The following is a 21,553-nucleotide window of genomic DNA, read 5'->3' on the forward strand; positions in this document are numbered from 1 at the left end:
TAAACCATTTGAGCAAAGCGCCAGTGAATTCTGATGTTGCCAGAAGCCCCTATGTAACATTTTACACTTGCTGTTCAATGCAGACTTGTCTATTTTATTTCTTATTTTCAAATAAAATATGGTCAGAACTTCTACAGAAATATATATTCTGCCCCACTCCTATTACCAGGCAATTCATACTCTTGATGACACCCCAATATATCCTGAAACACTGAAGTTGTGGACCTGTAGTTGTGTTTTGCTTTTTGACTTCTGCTAAAGCCATATGTTTGAGCTGTATTTTAAGAAAAAATTGAAAAAGAAGCTTAAAGACTCACCAAAAGGATTCATATGGGTTGTTCATCTGTTTCATAACGATATGTATCTATTGCCTTCACTTTAATGGCTTATATCATTACATAACATTTAAAAAAATAAAATTCATTTAATACTCTCTAATCTTGTCTCATATTTATTTCTGTTAATAATCTCCCAAGGCCAGTGATATAAATGGTTCACAGAAATAATAATGAATTCCTTCTTCTGTGTGAAAAAACCCCTCTGTACACAGAGATCCAATGAGGGTAGAACAGAACTGTATACTGGGCCCTTCTCCAAGACAGTTTAAAGACTTAACTCAACTGAAACCACTAACTCCAATGGTTCCAGCAGACACAGAGAGCTGTGCCATTCCCATATACCACTTCCCAAACCCCTCAAGAATAGTACACTTAGAACAGTGTGCAAGGAACACCCTCATATAAGGGCTGAAAGTCTAGTAACGCCTTCATCAGGAGGAGAGCTGGTTGAATTATTCATTTTGAATGTATTATGTAAATGTAGCCCCTTTTCTCTTTGTGAATCAAATATGATTTCTACGAATGTAATTCCTAAGTATGCACTGAATACTTTAGGCAAACAATTTTCAACCTCTGGGTTGTTGTGAGCTATTTGTGGTGCATGTTTAGTCACCAAAGTCACATTGCTTTGTTTACGCTCAATGACTGAGTAACAGAAAATGTTTAAGCAAGAACGTGATGAATGATGCACAAAGAAGAAGAATAAAGAATAGCAAATATTCTTGTTCACACATATGTGCCCATGTGAAAACGGGGGTTGTCATAAAGAACATCCACTCTCCATAGTCACATGAAAAACCAAAAACTAAACAATACAAACTTCACAGCTGGTCATGGATAGCAAATAAAAAGGCACATGGATGTGGTCAAACTGACAAGCCATTCCAGATTTAGACACATGCCCCTGTTAAAAAAAATTTCCAGTAGAAGAAGTTGGTTTGACATGATTTGTTCTTGACAAATCTATGCTGACTGTTACTTATCACCTTATTATCTTCCAGATGTTTGCAAACTGATTGCTTAATTATTTGCTTCATTATCTTTCTGGGTACAGAAGTTAAGCTGACTAATCTATAATTCCCTGGCTTGTCCTTATTTCCCTTTTTATAGATTGGCACTATATTTTCCCTTTTCCAGTCTTCTAGAATCTTTCCTGTCTTCCATGACTTTTCAGAGATAATCACTAATGGCTCAGATATCTACTCAGTCAGCTCCTCGAGTATTCTAGGATGCAGGCCATCAGGCCCTGGTGACTTGAAGACATCTAACTTGTCTAAACAATGAGGAGTCCTTGTGTAAATATACAGCACATGAAAAGATGGGAGTTGCCTTACCAAGTGGGGGGTCAGTGCTAATGAGGCCAATTCCCAACAGTTGATAAGAAGGGGTGAATATCAACAAAGGAAAAATTATTTTTTTGTAGTGACCCAGCCACTCCCAGTCTTAATTCAGGCCTAATTTGATGGTGTCAAGTTTGCAAATTAATTCCAGTTCTGCAGTTTCTTGTTGAAGTGTTTTTTTGCTGAAGAATGGCCACTTTTAAGTCTGTTATTGAGCATCCAGGGAGATTCAAGTGCTCTCCTACTGGTTTTTGAATGTTACAATTCTTGATGTCTGATTTGTGTCCATTTATTCTTTTGCAGAGAGACTGTCCAGTTTGTCCAATGTACATGGCAAACGGGCACTGCTGGCACATGATAGACTATATCACATTGGTAGATGTGTAGGTGAACAAGCCCTGATGGCGTGGCTGATGTGGTTGAGTCCTGTGATGGTGTCCCTTGAGTAGATATGTGGACAGAGTTGGCAACAGGGTTTGTTGCAGGGGTTGGTTCCTGAGTTAGTGTTTCTGTTGTGTGGTGTGTAGTTGCTGGTGAGTATTTGCTTCAATCAGTATTTGGGGGGCTATCTTTAAGCGAAGACTGGCCTGTCTCCCAAGGTCTGTGAGAGTGAGGGATCGTCTTTCAGGATACGTTGTATATCCTTGATAATGCGCTGGAGAGGTTTTAATTGGGGGCTGTAGCTAATGGCTAGTGGTGTTCTGTTACTTTCTTTGTTGGGCCTGTCCTGTAATAGGTAACTTCTGGGTACCCTTCTGGCTCTGTCAATCTGTTTCTTTTTTTCATGTGCTGTATATTTATACCTGCTTACTGTATTTTCTACTCCATGCATCTGATGAAGTGGTTTATATCCCACGAAAGGTTATGCCCAAATAAATTTGTTAGTCTCTAGGGTGACACAAGGATTCCTCATTGTTTTTACTAACACGGGTACCCCTCTGTAACTTGTCTAAGTCATTTTTAATTTGTTCTTCCCCATTTTAGCCTCTTATCCTACCCATTTGCACTGGCATTCACTATGTTAGATTTCCAATCACTACCAACCTTCTTGGTGAAAACTGAAACAAAGAAGTCATTAAGCACCTCTGCCATTTCCACATTTTCTGTTATTGTTTTTTCCCCCTTCATGGAGTAACGGGCCTACCCTGTCCTTGGTCTTATGTCCCTACATACTTGTGTTATTTGTTTATATTCATCCTCTCTAATTTGACCTAGTTTCCACTTTTTCTATGACTCTTTTCTGAGTTTCAGATCATTGAAGATCTCCTTATCAAGCCAGGGTGGTCTCTTGCCATACTTCCTATCTTTCCTCCTACTTTCTGGTTCCACACTTTTCTTGCTGACTGAGAATGATTTTAACATAGTCCTTGAGTTACCTCCATAGACCTTTTTGTTTGGACTAATTCAATGTCTCCCTTTTATATCTTTTGCCAGTGGTGAGCAGTAGCCGGTTCGCACCGGTTCGCTAGAACCGGTTGTTAAATGTAGAAGCCCTTTTAGAACTGGTTGTTCTCTAAAAAGGCTTCTAAATTTAACCAGACAAAAGTGGCATCTTAGGCACCAACTCCATGGGTGCTCCAGCCCTGGAGCACCCAAGGGGAAAATTTGGTGGGTGCAGAGCACCCACCGTCAGCTCCCCGCCCCACATCTGGGCCCAGCTCACCTCACCTCTGCTCCGCCTCCTCCCCTGAACGTGCCGCCCTGCTCTGGTTCTCCGCCCCCCACTCCAGGCTTCCCGTGAATCAGCTGTTCGGCTGGAAGCCGGGGCAGGCTGAAAAGCAAGCAGCGGCTTCCTGCTCAGACCCAGGGAGGCGGAGGTGAGCTCGGGCAGGGGGGCGCGAGGAGGGCCGCCCGCACCACAGCAGGTAACCCGGGGGGGCACGCAGGGGAACCACTCCCCCCCCCAGCTCACCTCCACCACCCTCAGCCTGAGTGGGAAGCCGCAGCCTGCTTCTCAGTCCTCCCCGGCTTCCCACCGAACAGCTGATTTGCGGGAAGCAGGGGGAGGAGGGCGCGGAGAAACAGAGCTGGGTGGTGCGTTCAAGGGAGGAGGTAGAGGTGGTGCATTCAACAGAGGAAGCGGAGTGGAGGTGAGGTGATCTGGGGCCGGACGTGGGGTGCTCTGCAAATTTTCCCCGTGGGTGCTCCAGCCCCGGAGCACACAGGGAGTCAGCGCCTAAGGGGATCAGTGGGGGAGTGGCTGCTCACCCTGCTCCCCCCCCAGCTACACTCCCCCACCCCAGGAGCCAGAGGGACCTGCCGAATGCTTCTTGGGAGCTGCCCCAGGTAAGCACCTCCGGGTCTCCCCACGTCGCCCCCCAGCAGGTGCCTCTGGCTCTTAGGGGTGGGGTGGGCACCCACTACGGTGGCCCACGAGACCCTCTGGCAGTCAGGGGACAGGGGAGAGGGATGAATGGGGCAGGGGTTCTGGGGGGAGGCATCAAGGAACGCGGGTGGGGGGGTTGGATGGGGCAGGAGTCCCGGGGGGTGGGTATGGGCAACGACCCCCTCGTGGGGTGAGGAGGGAACCCGTTGTTAAGATTTTGGCAGCTCATCACTGCCTTTTGCCATCAACATTTGTTATTATAGGTTATGAACCTTCATGTACTTTTTACATTTGAGCTCAGAATTTGGGTAAATTTGAAGGTCCAATTATCACAACATGCCCTTTGAAACTCTAATGTTTACTGAGGAAACTCTACAGTATGCAAAATTTGAAAGTACTTGTCAAGCTCCAGTAGAAAGGCTACCACAACTCATGGCCAAAGAAACTTTATTTACCTTTTAAGAAGAAGAATCAATGCTTATGGGTGTGTATGTATAGGGCAGTGAGCAAGAGTTTCATGTAAACCTGAAAGCCTGATGTTGGGTTTCAAGGGGGAGTGGTGACCAAAGTAAGGCAGAAAGGATTGCAGAGATCCTGTTTAGGGGCATGGGAAGGAGGGCTCTGGGGTGCTAGGAAATAATCTCTTTATTGCAGAGATAGGGAGGGCTGGAAGGAGCCTGTCAGGTGGGGTCACAGAGCCAGGATGAAGAAAAGGAGTGATTGTGGAACCTACTCACTAGGGAGAGAGTGTAATACGAGTGCTGGTAGATTGCCAGGTATGTGCATGTGAGAAGGAAGAGAAGGAGTACAGGAATTTGTTCTGAGCACAGGGCAGCAAGAGCCTGTTGCATTTGGAAGCTTGTGTCTAGAAAGGGCTGAAATGAGGAAATGCCAAAAGGTCAAATTGAGAGAAAGGAGTGATTGGGTTGCTATAAGCGTCAGAGCTTAGTTAAATACAAGCTCAGAGCCCTCTGAGGTTTACTCAGCAATCTCCTCTAGGTGCAATCTTCCTCCTCTCACGAATACCGGGATCTACTAAAGCTCCTCTTTAGGCAATGCCAAGCTCTCTGTGCATGTTTTTATAGCCTTTTAAGTCTCACCAGGGATTGATTTATGATTAATTTATTCTCAGAAAATTTAAAAAAATATTTTTAAATGACTCAGCTGCATTTTGCATCCCTTCTTAATGTCACATAAACCAAACCCCACAACACAAAGCACTCTTGAGAATTCCATAGGTAACTGCTGCTGAATTAATGAGAGATCCACTTGCGTCAACAAGCATTTGTTCCAGGGCTTAGACGTGAGGAGGAGGATCTCTATGCTGTGAAGTTACACACTGTGAAATATGTAAAGAGCTAAGGCTGATGAGTTCAAAGGGCAGCTGAAAGTCATTTCCACGTGTAAAAATTATTGAAGCATAAGCTGTCAGATTTTTAAGGCCTAAAGACGTACTTTTTTGGTTAAAACTGGTCATTATTGTTGTGCCTTCAAGGTTAAAAAACAGACAGTGCTGCATCATTGTAAACATTAGCTTATAATTAAAACAATGACAACTTCCTCAGCCTCAACATCAGCTTGGCACTGTTCCTAGTCCTTCTCACACTCACAAGGAGCTGGATGCTACAAACTAAGGCAGCAGAACCACATAGTTATTGTCTTCACCCCATCCCACCTTTATATCGTTCCATCCATAGTTCCCCTTTTATAAATGCTTCCTTAGTGTCTTTGTCCCATGTAGTGTACTGGCTAAGCTATCACTCTTGTAGCTAAATACACTCATTTTACAAGTTTGAATAAAGATTATTGTGGCAAAATTTTGCATCCAAAACACTCCCAAACTAGATGGAAAAAACTAAGCAAGTATGTTTTGTGTGTACAAAAAGTTTGATGCTCTTAAGAGCTAAAGCAAACTAGCTTTCATGGTAATATTAATGTTTTGCTATTAATATTGTAATAATAATTGAAAACTTCTCTGCAATGAGTTTTAAAGCCTGCAAATACAGCTCTACCTGGAACACACTCGAGCAAGTACATGAAGGCAAAATGCTGCAAGAGACTTACATTGCTACTGCACTGGAAGACAATGTAGCAGAGCAATTGCATAAATAGACTCCACATTCCCTTGTATCTACAGTTCACCAATATGTGGCAGCTCTTCATACAAGTCTGTGTATGACTAAATATTGGTCAGGTTGTGTAGCAGTAGTGTGACACCTGTATTTTTGCACACAGAAGGGCTAAGAACCACCAAAATCCTGTATAGAGACTGTAGCAGACTCCCAATAAGTGGACATACTACTTGTAGAGTCAGCTTCCTAGTCCTGTGATAATTAAGTGTATTTTTCTTGGTCAAAGCCAATTTACTTTGGCTTTGTTCTATTTTCCAGGGTTTGACCCAAGGTCCTTATCAACCTGTGTATCTGTATTAGCCAGCTACATTGTACTCTGTAAGTGCTTTGTAGACGTGAGACTGCAATGGGAGAGACAGAGAGACACTTGAGAAGAGACAGAAGGCACAAAACACTTTTCATCTGAGGATCAGGCCCCAGCTGATTAAGAATCTGGCCTTTAATATCTGCTTTTACTGCTACTTATTTCAAGCGGTACTAGAGAAGTCCTTTTGATTTCATTAGAAATACTCCTGAGTAAGGTACTATTCAATGTGAGTGAAGGAACAGAATCTGGTCCTGCCAATTGTATAGCATTATTTTACAAAATGTAGAAACTGAGGCATAAGCAATTAAATTACTTGCAAAAATTCCCACAGGGATTCTATTTTAGTTCTAGGAAAACAGAACCTAGGAGTCCCTTCTTCCAGTCTCCTTCTGTAACCATTAGAATATGCACCCAAGATACAGAGACCTGAGAATGAGGAGGATAAAGACATTACAAGACAATGATAATATGCACCAGTATTTACAGGCAGAAAATGTTTTGGTCTTATTATTCTGCTTTTGTGAAGAATTTTTAAGTGTTCCTTAAAAGCATTATGACAAATAGTAACACTTGTTTTTTGGGCTTACAAATTCATAATAATATGCTAACTTATTTCCCTGGAGACATGGGGAAAATAACAATACTTACAAGGCTAATATAGAGCAACTTCATGATTTAAATCCTTCGGTTGCATTTCATATGCCTGCTCCTTTACTGCATAACAGATTTTGGCACAAAAGTAGAGTTAATTATTGATGCTTCACTTCCAGCTCAAATCTGGACAATTATTGTATTCAAACACCTATTTCACTTAATTTTATGTTAGATGCCAAAAATCAGTTCAAACTTTAATTATGTCAAAATATCTTCTATCTTAAAACCACACAGTACGTAAAGATATCCAAGACATAAAAAGAAACAAACATGAAATATGCTGTTGAACTACTTTGCAATACATACTGCACGCTTCATTTCCTCAAGTCTCCTCTTTCCAATCAATCACAATATATTATTTTAATATGATTTGCATATTTAGGTATATAATTGCAATTTCAATTTTAGAAATTCAGTTAGTGCCTTGTTAGATTTTTTTTTCTTATTGCACATGTAAGAATTTGGGCACTAGTATATTTTTAAGTAGAGCATTTGTTCTTTTAAGACAAGCTGAAGTGGTAGAGAACTGAAAGCATCTGTATTTCTGATTTGTAGCTATGTTTGTCTAGTCACATTCACATATATCCTAAAGGAACATAAGTATCTTTTTCTATTAAAAAAATATTAGGAAAGCTGAAAAGTATGGTCTGCAATATAATATGGAGATATTAGACTCCTTTCAATGCCATACTATTTCCAAGTTGCAGCATATGGAGGGTATTCAGAAAGACTTTCAATAAAAGTTTCAGTAACTATTTGAAACTGTCTGAGGTACACAAACAGCTGTGCCTATATAAGAGAGAAAGGTATAGTACATAGATATGATGTATGGCCCTCCAAGGCTAATACATGGGACTTCCCTTAAGGAAATTAAATTTGAGACTCCAAATATCTTGGCAGTATGCTTTTAAAAATATAAACAAATAAACTGGATACATTACAACTGCTCTCTAGAGTTACGTGTTACAAATGTTGTAGAATCTATTTGGAAGACATAAACCAATGGTTTTCAGAAGTGTTTTCAATCCTCCTCTTGGTCACTAGATGGCAGAAATGCACAATACTTAACCAACAAAAGCACTAAAAAATGAGAGCAAATTTATGATGAAAAGAAAGTGAGTTTTTGTAAGGCTACAGAAACAGGAGCTGGAGGAAACTGATTATTAGGCCAGCGGATCAAAAATAAACATTTTGGAGCTCATAGTTCTTCACGTATTATCACTGCAATTTTATTTGGCCACTAATATTTTAGGTGCTGTCACAGTCCCATCTAAAACAATATTTTCTGAGATTTATAAAATGTGCTCAGGAAGGAAATATAAAACATGAATGGGCTCTTGTTGCTTGGCAAAATTTACACAGAAACATGCATCGAGCTGAGTGAAATTGTTTTGACAGTTTGTCAAAAATGCAGTTTTATGACAACTGAAACAATTTGTGAATTTGGGTTGAATTCAGTGAAGGTTTTGGTGAAAAAATGATTTTTTATTTTTTTAAAAAAAAGTCTGCAAGTTTTATTTTGATATTTTCAAAACTATTGTTTCAAAACAGCCTTTTATTTAAAAATTTAGTTAATTAAAAAAACCACCACAGATGATGTTACTATGGTATACACAAAAACTAAACCACTCCCCTCTCCAAAAAAAAAAAAAAACCCACCCACACACAAACTCACCCAGAACAATTATTCTTACCACTTTTTTTCTCTCCACATTGCTAACTCAAAAACAAGTTAATGTTTATTTTATTTATTTTAATTGAAATGCTGCAGGCAAATAAGTCCCTAATGTAAAATAACTTTTGGTATTCAGGGAAAACAAAACAACAATTACTTCATTTTTCAAAGGTGGCTATGTACATACAATGTAACCTCTCTTTCAAACCTACTGCATCAATGGTCTGAAAAGCCATTCTTCAAGAAGTTATTTTATTTACAAGTCACCAAGTCACTATCCGTACCATATTGTGCTCACTCCTGTTGCAGATCACCTGATACACAGTCATTTTAGGATAAACGGTGCAAATTACATACAATCTTATGTAGGGAGCAGTGCAAAGCTGTAGTCCCCTCCCCTCAGCATAATCGCCCCTCGAGTTTTCTAATGCAAGTTACTACCCCAGATGCTCTGTGAGCTGGTCCAGGGATTCAGCAACTTGTTCACTGGAGGAACTGCTTACAGGAAATATTATTGTGGTCAGCCCTGGCACAGGTGAAAAAGAGGCTTCTTGCATGCCTCCACTGAATTCCTGTGCAAAGTCTGATCACAATTTCGCCCTTTATTTTACATCTTCCTGTTAATGCTTGCTTTGCACGCACTCTTGATCTCTTTCTGCCATAGTCACAGAAGCGATTTTTTTTGACAGAAAAAAGTTTTACAAATCATCTCACTTTTGTGATCACACAAACAGTCAGAAGTGATTTATCCAAGGCCTCCTACTGTTTATATTTGGTTCAGTGATGCACTCAAGGATCAAAGGCAAAACCACATGGCTTTTGTAATCACTTAAGTGGCACAAATTGCAAATACTCAAAGGAATAGTTCACAGGCAATAATCTGTGAGCAAGCCACAGGCTGAAATTTGTTTGCATGAAATATATTCCATAATTGCAACTAATGAACAAATTAGTAACAACTGAAGTCTGTTTGTGGATAATACATGAACAGAAAAGGGGTAACTTTGCTACTTAAATTGTTCATTGGAAATTGTTTGCCAAGTTCCAGATACAGATTTTCCCATTCAATATGGCAGCAAAAATGCAATTTTGGGCTACACAGGCAAAGGTATTCCTTCTTGAAATAAGGAAGTTACAGTCCCTCCATATAGCTCTGGTATACCTGCAAACAACTGACAATGCTCCACTTGAGACATTTTCTTCACTGGAGTTTTAATTTACAACAGCAGAAAAATTGGCTGTGTTGAATTCTGGGTGAATTCAGTCAACAGCAGCAAGTGATTGACTAGATTTATTAAAAAAGATTTAAAAACCTAAGATAAACTACTGCTAAGGGGGACAATAACAATCTGTGAATGTCTGAAGGGTGTCTAAACACCAGAGGAGGAATGACAATTCAATGGCTGGGCCAAAGGGGTAATGTACATAGCTCGGAATAATTTAATTAAGTTAGGGAAAGGGAAATTTAGGTTGACTATGAAGAAAAATAGTAGAATATATTAAAGTTGTGAAATAGTCTTCAGCACTTGGAACTTTTAGTACCAGAAGGCACATTGTAGAAAACACTCCCATACTGGGAGGCAAAAGGAGTGGATGATTTAATGGGTCTTCCCATCTCTAACTTCTATGATTCTAGAATACCAGAGAAGAAATCAAAGTAATAAAATGCTTAGGCTTTATTTAAAATGATGGCAGTCCTAATGGTGTCTCACTGTGACTGTTCTTCAGATACGGATACTGCCACAGCTGGTGCTAGATTCCTTTTTATCTGCTTACTCCACCTCTATCAATACTATCCTGTCTGGGCAATTAATTCTGACACAAAACTTCAACTAAAATCAATACCTTCCTTTTTTCCTAACATCTATAGTTTTATGATTGAAAGGCAATTTCAGACATTTAACGTGGTTTTCCTATCACAGAGGATGAAGTAGAAGTATTAAATACTGTGTGGTATTTTCGTAAACCACTGCTGAACATATTACTGGAATATATTCATTTTTTTACAATGCTATTTAATTCAGCACATTGTAAGCCCATCCAAAGCAATGAGGATTTCAGGGTTGAAAATTTAGCTGTGTTGGATAAAGCACAACTCTTGTGTGTTTCAAAATGAGAGTAAATTATTAAAGAAGAATCAGCCCTCTACAATTGATGTCACTGTTTTCACAGAACAATTTCATTCTCAACCTAGCTTCAGTACAATTGGAAATACAGTCTACATACACTACAATGCACTGTAGTCATTTGGTTGAAATAATCTGTAAAATGATTTTTTTAAACCCCAAACTGTTCTTTTTGTTGGCATTGTTTCCTTGGGAAGACTCTCCTCTCCACAGAAGTGTGTGCTTAGAACAGAGAATTTCCCTTTTATTGCCATCATCATTTTTTTAATATAGCATTATGCTAGAAATATTGAGGATTTTATGAAGCATGACCTCAGTTCACATGAAGGTACTAGTACAGGTATGACTGCTTCTAAAACTGAGGATGGAAGAAATGGCAAAGGAGTCTCCTTTTCTAAGATGAAAACTAGAAGTGAACCTCCCTAAAGAAAACACAGGAATATTTGTGATCTTATTATTGTTAAATCAACCCCTAGTAAAAACTGGTACAACTCCACTGACTGACAAAGTAAACCCAACCTATACACTGTTCAAACTGATTGGCTCCAGATATGATAAAACTTCTTTCTTCGCTGTGTTTCACTTTACTCCAACTTTCCTTTCAAAAATAACAATCAGAAAATTAAATGCAAATAAACTAGCATGAAAGACAGACAGAAAGAGAACTAGAGGTGAAGAGAGTGAGAAGGAATCCATGATGATGTGGTGAGGATAAAGGTTTTATTGATATACGTTTGCGATATCAGTGCTCACAAATGACTTTGCATGAGTCATGCAGTTCATTCCAAATGAGTGTTGATAAATATTTTGTGCACTACCCCCCACCTGCAAGTATTTTCCATAGATGATGCCACATCTAAAGTAAAAGTATTTTAGAAATGTTTTCCAGAAATTGTTTTTAAAAAAGTAAAGCCTTTATTGATGCTGCTTCTCCATTAATGTGGCATTTCTAGACCACTGGAGGGGAGGAAAGAAACTAACTGGCTTCCCACTGTAACTGAACAATAAGCTAAGGATCATTAAGATCATGTGAGTCCTTTTTTTTTTTTTAGTCTTGATCACTGTGGCAATGCATGATGTAATGGGCTAAATTTCAGTTCTTGCTATGAATGTTTACTTCTCTGGAGACAGAGTTTAATCCTGAGTTAAGAGGGGTTTGGTTTCTATTGTTTTGTTTTAATTGGATTATACTGTCGGTCCGTCTATTTCCCTTTGCCTCATTCACAGAGATTTAGGGTATATCTTCACTACCCACCGGATTGGCGTGCAGTGATTGATCCAGCGGAGATCGATTTATTGCATCTAGTCTATACTCGATAAATTGACCTCCAAGCTCTGTCTCGTTGACTCCTGTACCCCAGTGCTGCAAGAGGCGCAGGCAGAGTCAATGGGGGAGCGGCAGCAGTCGATTCACCGCGGTGAAGACACCATGGTAAATCAATCTAAGTACATCGACTTCAGCTACGTTGTTCACGTAGCTGAAGTTGTGCAACTTAGATCGATCTCCCTCCCCCCCCCCCACTGTAGACCAGGGTTGAGACATCAATTAACCTATTTAACCAGTTGGGCCAGTTCTAGGGATATTAAGGAGATGGCACCATATATTTGCAGGAAGTCGTATCTGATCCCAGCAGTATCTTTACCTCAGGTGAGCTCACCTCAGCTGAATGACACAAAAGTGCAGCAAAATCAACTGGAAATACAATGTATTAATAATGAAACAGACCACATTAATCTGCCCTACTGTATACCTCCTATACATAAGGGAATTCTGTTAATCTGTATCTTAAAATCCTACAGCCCATGGAAACATCACTCTGAGGAAAAAACACATTTGGATTGTTGAGATGAACATCAGGGTGTGATAAAATGCTGAATGTCATTCCATTTGTATAACCTGGATTAACTTTTAAATAATAGAAATATTCCCTAGTGGGTCACTGAGTTTATCAGTTAACCTGGTAACTGAGATCCTCTGCTGTGCCAGAGGTCCACTCAGTACAGCTGGAGTAGAATGAAGAAGGGCAAAGGTGACTTGAAGCCATCCTTTATGCATTCAAACCTGAAGGAAGCCAGGGATCAGTTCAGGAAACACCGGTGTACAGTGCATTCTGGATGCTTCCCCTTCTACGACATCCTACCCTTTATACCTAGGGCTTGGGAATTCTCCTGTGCTGGGGGAATCCTTCCACTGCCTGCTTATGTCAGCATCATAGTCCCTTTACACTACCAGGAAGTTGCAAAGGGCTATTGGAATAGTGCTTTGTTGTGGCAAAAGGAAAAAAAGATGTTTATACCATAATTGGGTTCCTTATGCAGAACCAACTATCTAAAGCAAAGGTGGGAAAACTATGGCCCGTGGGCCACATCCGGCCAGAGGAACTGTCCTGCCTGGCCCTTGAGCTCCCGGCTGGGGAGGCTAGCACCCGGCCCCTCCCCTGCAGCCATGCCCCCATGCGGACAGTGTTCTAGACAGCGGGGTTGCGTATTCTTGCCAAGTGGAGCAGCAGCGTGTCTAGCTCCAGCAGGGCGGCATTGCTGCCAGACATACTGCTATGAGTGGAATGGTAAGGGGGCTGGTGCCGGGAAGTTAGATAAGGGGCAGGAGTCCAAAGGGACAGTCATGGGACAGAGAGCAAGGGGCGGTTGGATGGGGTGGAGGTTCTGCGGGGGGGGGGGGGGGTCAGGGGACGGGGAACAAGGGTAGTTGGATAGGCATAGGGTCCCTGGGGGCCTGTCGGAGGCAGAGGGGTGGATGAGGTCAGGGCAGTCAGGGGACTGGGGCAGGGGGGTTGGATAGGGGGTGGGATCCCAAGGGTTGGTGGGGGGGGGGGGTCGGATGGATCAAGGTTTTGAGGGGGGTAGGAAGTGTGAGGGGGCGGATAGGAGGCGGGGGCCAGGCTGTTTGGGGAGGCACACCCTTCCCTACCTGGCCCTCCATACAGTTTTGCAACCCCAATGTGGCCCTCTCGCCAAAAAGTTTGCCCATCCCTGATCTAAAGGATGGAAGGTAACAAAAATTAATCATTAACACATATTGCTGGATTTGCACATTATTTGTTTATCACAGCATCTAGGAACAATATTTAAGGAGCTGAGGTTATGGCTGTAAATGATAGATCTGCAGTAAACTTTGATGAATCACAGTGAACTCTTTCATTAAGGACCCTTCTGCTCTAAAGTAAAAAAAAAAAAAAAAAAAAAAAAAAAAAAAAAAAAAAAAAAAAAAGACAAAAGAAGACCGAGTGAAGGATTAGAGTATTGAACATTATACACAAACCCTAGGCTGACTTCACACACAAGTTCTGTCACTCAACAGGAAGGAGAGCCTTCAAAAAGATGTAGCCAGGAAACAGGCAAAAGTGAGACTGCAAACAACAATCGGGGGAGAATGCTTTTGCCTGGATCAGGGACGATTCTCCTTACCTAATGGGAAGGAGTCACATACAGTATTTAACTTATTTTTCCTATAAAATGATGTCTGCTTTAGCAAAACTAGTTTCTAAAAACTGTAGAAAGTGTGTGAGTTCTCTAATATTACTATTTATTATTTAGATTGTGGTAGCACCCCAAGTAAATCAAGCTCTCCTTGCCCCCAAGAACATATAGTGAAAACAATCATCCCTTTGTACTGGGGGGCATTGGCTCAACATTATGTTGCATCCCCCGTCAGTACCTGGCTAACCCCTGGGAAGCTAATGATACAACCTAGCAGACCAAATTCAATGGATTCACTGAATTCTGGTAATTTTCCAGCCATCCTGGATGTGGTGCCGTCCCCAGGCTTTCTAGTCATTAATCCAGCTTTAAGAGTTCTCCAACTAAACATTGGCATCCAAGCACAATATAATCAGCTAAATCACTCATCGTCACAGCGTTGACATTGTCTATTTACAAGAGACCCCATATATATATATATATATATATATATATATATATATATATAAAGAGGCCATAAATTAATTTGATCTGCTCTGTCACACTGCACATGCTAAATACATTCAAGCAACATATATTCTCTCAGACATCTCTGATGCTGCCCCACTGTCACTGACCAACTACTGTGACGTCGTTCAGGTTGCTGACTTCCAGGTTGCAAATAACCACTAAGTGCGAACTGGGAACAGCCAGTCTTACCCACTCTCACTCACCCAGCTGTGTATGTGGATGAATTCAACAGCCACCACACTTACTGGGGTTCCTCAGAGCCAGATGCAGACGGCGAACAACTGGTGGAGTGGGCCTCAAACAACCATCTTGTTCTCGTCCATGACCCAAAACAATGGGGTACATGTCACTCAGCTTCTCTATAAACACATGAACTCCTGATGCATGTGGTTTATCACACAGCAAAGTGGGAATTATTTGTGAATTATTTGTTAAAAGTAATGGTAACCATCACTGCATTAATTTCACTGGGAGCTTTGCCTGAAAAAGTATTTCATTATTTGAACTAAAGGGGAAGCCTGTGTTTTGTATTAAGGATAGAAGAGCTTCCAAATAGTAGGTTGGCACACATTAATTCCATTAATATTTCTCTTGCCATCTCTGCTTTTTCCCCCATTCTTTCTCTGTATTTCTTTTTAACCCTGACTGCTCAGCTTCATTTTGTGCCCTCTGTTTTCACTCAACACCTTATTGTTCTCTCCACACCCTCAACCGTCTTTCCTAAGCAAAAGGTGAGACCAACAACATCGGAATCTTTCCCATTGTTCAAGAGAGTTGGGCCAGATCAGTTCAAGTTTTAACTGTTTTCGATTTCATTATTGTATAGATCAATGATTGTTTATGGCAATGATGGTCTATAAATGAACGCTTTGGATTGTCTGCCCAGGTTGTGAGCAGTGACAATTAAATCAAGCTTACCTTTTAAGCAGCCTAATCTCAGACGCTTCTCCTTTCAAGCTGATGTTCACTGCCATGCAAATGTGTCACAGTCTCGCAACCTCTCTTAGGGAACTGAATTCATGTATCAAGAGCAAAATGGACCTAGTAAATGTCCCATGCAATATAACCCACCTGTCTGCTGAAATGGAGAGATCGCAAAGACAACATCTGTTACATTCCTTCACTTACGTGGGGTGCAGGACGAAGAACTGCTCTGTCAAACTGGGCCTGGTGTGTGTGTTTTGATATCAGCGATTAAAATGAAAAAGCAATTTACTTACCAAGCCAACTTCTGTTTAAATACACTGACACAAACACTGGAGGGACTGTGAAGAAATCTACTACCGAGTTAACTTCCAGCCAAAACCACAGCTTGTCATTGGCTGCAATGAACTAGAAAAAGAAAAGGGGGAAAGAATCAATTTATAAGCATGTTGACAGATCTGTGTGCAATATTCTCCTTTCTAAAGATTAAGTTCTTGTTTTACTTTAGGAGTTAGTGGACCAACATTTGGCATCCTCAGATCAATCACAACTTGATCAGTTGTGACGGGGTTTTAAAGGAGGATAAAACTATTACTTGACAACATTAACTGGCAACACTAAATTAACAAAGGGAGGCCATATATCAAGTAGAGAAATGAAGAACATATATGCATTGAGTTCTCAGACTTGCTGCAAGGAGACAGATTCAACAAATCATTATTTTAGCATTTAGCAAGACTAATTCAGGTAATCTTTTTTTTTTTTAATAAAAAGTCACAGGGATGGGGGCGGGGTTAAGTCAAACTGTAAATGAGACTTCATTCAAATGGAGTTTGCTGTTTGCAAAAGTCCCTGGTTTTACTATAATGGTATTGAATACAAATGCTGTGAAAGTTTGGTGAAGATAATTCATTTAAATAATTAACTCTCATACAAATTCCATAAATGCAGCAGGATAAACTCCTGGCGTAATCCTTATCATGCTTCAAGTGTTTGCATGCCATCAGTGAGGTATTTGGCAATATTTTGTGCCTCCTAAAGCCATGATTAGCTCTTGAAAACCATAGCTCTATCATGCCTTATTGCCTGACTATCTGGTAATTCATTTAAATTTGTGTTTTGTCTTCTCTGCATGCAAAATTCCCTGCGTGCAAAATGTGTCACAGACCTAAGAAGAGATTAGGACGCCTCTGAATTTGTAGTTGCTGGCAATTTACAGGTACTGTGTATTGAATCTATTCTGACAAGGAGTCAGAATATCTTTATGGTATAGTGGTCACCTTTAAAAACCTTAAATAACCACATCTTAGTATTTGGCATACATTCCCTTATGTATTTGTGATACAGAATATAGGAAGAATACATCATTTCAGTATTTGCAATATTTTCTAATCTAGTTATCAAAGGGCTAATGACTGCATCTAGCCCAGATCAAACTGAACAGATAAAAAAACAACCAACCCAGACCTTTTGTTCAAATCACAAACCAAATTTTTTACTGGTTCCTAAAACGCTGGTAAACTTTTTCTTAACTTTTTATTCTCAAACACTGCTGCACTTCCAGGTTCTGAGAAGAAACAAAAGCAGACATGCCAAAATACAAAAATACTGTGTGAACCACAAACAGGATACAAAGGAAAGCTCATCACAGCATGTTTAAAAGATTTCCAGCCCAATTTTGCAGACCTTCAAACCTTTTCAGGTTCTCCCATCAGCATTAGCGGCCATGCAGTCCTGGAAAACTTCCACTGCTTCTGCTTTCACAGCTAGCAACAAGTAATGTTAATTTCTAGCGCTTAGCCCATTCCCCTGAATTTAGCCAAAAACCCCAGCATGCATTATGGGTACAATTGTCCCAAATATTTTTTGTAAATGACTAGTGATTTTAGGATGCCCAACTTGATTCCCATTAAAGAGACTTTGTTTTAAGAAAGCGGGGAGAAGTGACCAATGATACATTTTCAAAATAAAATTTTCTCTAAGAACCTAGCACTTCGGATAGGTGCTACCTTGACAGACTTGCAGAAACAGGATGCATCAGTGAACTTCCCCATGCTACCTCACCAACCTGAAACTTAAACTGGAGCAAACGATGAGGACCACAAGGGTAGTTCAATCACTCAGCCTGAGATTGCCAAGAAGGATGGGTGTTTAATGCCAGTTGTTGGGCAGTTTTGGTGATGTAGACATCAGTCCATTGGGAAATGGAATGAGATCAAATTCCACACAGGCCACTGTGCAGAATCAGATGATAGTAGATTGGCAATAGTCTAGGTTGTCAATTGCAATCCCATTACCCAGTCCCCTTGCCATTGTTACTTAGAGGCTCTCAGCCATCAGCCAAAATCTTTACTTACAGGTCTCAGAAACCACGTTAATTTCTTGCATCAATTGCAAATGAAGAGTGAGGCAGCTGTCAAATAATCTCCGAATACAATCATTGCATTCCCTACCCTGAACCACACAACATAATTCAAGGTACTTACACGCAAGCCAAAGTAGAGTAGGAAGAACACGTTGAAAGCCATGTCTATCTGTAACGTGAAATCTTTGTAGAAATTCTGGCAGGATTCTATTGGGCTATTTGAAAGAAAAAGAAATTGAATAAACTGGTGGCATCAGAGTGCGTGGAAAATGTCAAAAACTATTTTTTTTCTTTTCCCCTCTGCTTTGTTTTGATAAAGGCCTGAATGTAGGAGCTACCATTTTGTTTTCCCATCCCCCTGTAAAGTACAAGCAGGCATTTCCAAAAAGAACATTTAATTCATTCAGTTAGTCACTCATTCATTGCTAGTGCTCACATGTTCAGGTAACTACCTGAAAAGAAACATGCAGACATCTTAAGGAAAGACAAGCAGGAGAATACCTTGGGATCCCCTAACTCCATATTAACCCTTAAAGAACTGACTTCTTTTTACTGGATACACAACTTCAGTAGTTTAGGAACTAAATCTAACAGGCACACTATTACACTGAAACATTAAACATTTCAAATTAATGTCAAAACCTTAAAAACTCTAGTTGCTTATGAATACATCACCCATTAGCAACCTGGGGGAAGTTTGTGTTGATAGGATTCCTTGTTTTCATAAAGAGATTTTTTTTTACATGGCTAGTTACATACTTTATGTACAGTACTATGATCTGAGTAGGAAAGCAGTATAGCCCACTAGTAAAATTAAAACAACAACAAAATTGTGGAATTTGAAGCAGTACTCTAAGGGTTAATTTTTGCATGCAGGTTAATTAATTAACTTTGTGTGTGCAAGCAGATATTGCACATTCTAGCATATTATATTAAGAGTAAGGTAGGTCCAACTCCAAAGCATACTCTATAGAAACTGGTACTTTATGACATACTTAGATCTACAGGCTCAGAGAGGTAAGGAAGGAGACCTTTTCTAGTATATAATTAGTGATTTATTTTTGAAATTCCTAGATCAGATTAGGGAAGCCACAGAAAGGTCTTCAAGTTGCAGACCAAGGTAAACAGCATGTCCCAATATGTATAGCAAATGATCATTTAATCATAGTTATATATAGAGGAAGGGGAAAATATACTTCCTAGCTGGAAACTTCTTGATCATTTAGCACCTTTAAGATAGAGATGCAGAATTTTCTTGGCTTCCCCAGTGCAAATAAATCACTGAGTGCAATACCAGTTAGTATAGTTGTACCTCTGCAAATATGAGGCTGAATTGCTCAACAAGCAAGGTTCTATGCATTATGAATGTCAGTAACCTAATTTAAGACATAAAAGAAATTAGCTAGGCTACCAGGTCATTTTAGCATGCAGTCAAGTTCTCTCCATTTCTTGTATGCATTACAGGTCAAACTAGTTAAGTATAGCATGCCTTCTCTTGACTTTAGATGCATAAAAATATGGCAAAAGTCTCCCTGGCATACGGTAGCCTAGTGTTTTAAGAAACCTCAGTGCTGTAGGAAACTGTATTCAAAATGTTTATAAAGAAATACTGTTTTGCTAAGATGTGAACATTATGAAACATACTACCTATATTATAGCTGAAAAACTGATTTACAAAAGCAGGGAGAAAGAAAAACACAGCCAAAAATTAATTCATGGTATTGAAATTTGCATCTGGACACTCTACTCATACAATTTTAGATACAAAAAAGGAGAGGATGTAAGCAGAGAACCAGTAAGTGCACCTTGTGTAAGGACATTTTTGAGAGTAAAGGATCATGTTATAACAAGGCAGGATACACATTTGAGTCACTATGTACCATAGCAACAAAAACCAAAGGAAGTACAGTAGAAACAGGACAAATTATGCTGCACCAACACAGGGTCTGAGGACCTCTTGCTCTCAGTTACACCATTGCAAAATCAGCAGTAACTCCACTGAAGTCAATGGAATTACACAGGTGTAACACCAGACAAAAATAATCAGGCCTATTGTCTTCCCTTCCCCTGCCACGTAGAGTTCAGCATGCTTGCTGTTGGAACAAGTCAGCCAGGGTTGCAGTTAATGCCTGCATCTCTGTACCACTGTCCTTTCCAGAAATCCATAAGATTTGTACAGGTTAGCTAATGCTAATCATGGCTTCTCGTGTTTCTACAGCACTTAGCAAAATTCAGGACTCTGGGTGCTATCAAAATATAAATACCACCACTATTACTCGTACCTCTCAAGTGTCACTTATTTCAAGTCCTTCATTTTTAGTCCCAAAATTACCTCCATTGCACACAAATGTGATGTCCTTTCACTTTTATTGTTGAAAATCATTTGTATCAGATATGCAGGATCATGGAAAGGAAGGGAAGCTATTTATACCAAAAATATTAATTCCACAGTTATTTGACTTTCCCGAATGAATGATGTAGGGTTGGGTCTTTGTCATCCATGTTGCCTTACCTTTGGGCCATGACACTTTGCTATGTTGCTGATGACACCACTCCTAACTGTAACCATTTTCCTCCCCCATGCTATAGAAAACACGTTACCACTGGTTCCTTTTTTCTCCCTCAAGTCTACAAACAGTATATATTCCATGAAAAAGAAAAAAAACTGTACAAAAGAATTCACCATGACATCCTGCAAAGGGTCAGCCTAGGAGAACATGTCCAACAGCTATGCATGGAGATCTTAAAGGAACCAGGGATAAGCACTCTTTCTGTTTCTCTTCAGCCAATAAAACATTAAGGGACATCTTTTCAGTGTAATATGCAGAAAGTATCAGACTTGAAACTCCCAACAATAATATGGGACCTGTGCTTATCTTCCTGTATTATAAGTGGAAAATGTAATCCCAGAGTTACTGCTGCATTTTGTTTAGAAACAAAACAATCTGGTCAGCTCATACTAAAGGCTCCATTCTCCCCTCTGTACCTGGGCAGGATTCATATTTCCAGGAGGCATTAGATCATGTTAGAATTATTTCTATTACACTGGAGTTATTTTTAGGAATATAAAAAAATACAGAATATTTTAATTTAGTGGAATTGAACAACGGCATACTTAATTTTCTACTCACTGACACAGGTGTAAATCAAGAGAAACTCCACTGCAGTGGATGGAGTTATATAACTCTAATACTGAGATTCAGGCTCAGTGGCGGAACATAACCCCATCAAATCTGAACTAAATTTGTCATTCTAATTGCAACATGTATCTGCTCCCCAAAATCCTGGCTCTATTATGCTGATCTGAAGATGGTTCCAAGAAACGAGCAACATCAGAAGCAGCTATGGCTCATTGCCTCTTCAGAACAGACACACACAAACACCTGTTTGACATTACACAGGGACATGCTGCTGACAA

At 40.1% G+C, this 21,553-nt stretch overlaps 1 protein-coding gene across 1 annotated transcript in view; it reads right to left on the minus strand.

The window, feature by feature from the left end:
• The window catches only part of KCNMA1 (potassium calcium-activated channel subfamily M alpha 1), an 827,350-nt gene that overhangs the window by 261,435 nt on the left and 544,362 nt on the right, over window positions 1–21,553 (minus strand). The window contains 2 exon segments of the mRNA XM_038409287.2: window positions 16,067–16,178; window positions 18,257–18,350. Coding sequence (XP_038265215.1) covers window positions 16,067–16,178; window positions 18,257–18,350 — 206 coding nt within the window.

This window comes from Dermochelys coriacea, chromosome 7 (assembly GCF_009764565.3).
Source record: "Dermochelys coriacea isolate rDerCor1 chromosome 7, rDerCor1.pri.v4, whole genome shotgun sequence".
In the NCBI taxonomy this organism is placed as follows: Eukaryota; Metazoa; Chordata; order Testudines; family Dermochelyidae; genus Dermochelys; species Dermochelys coriacea.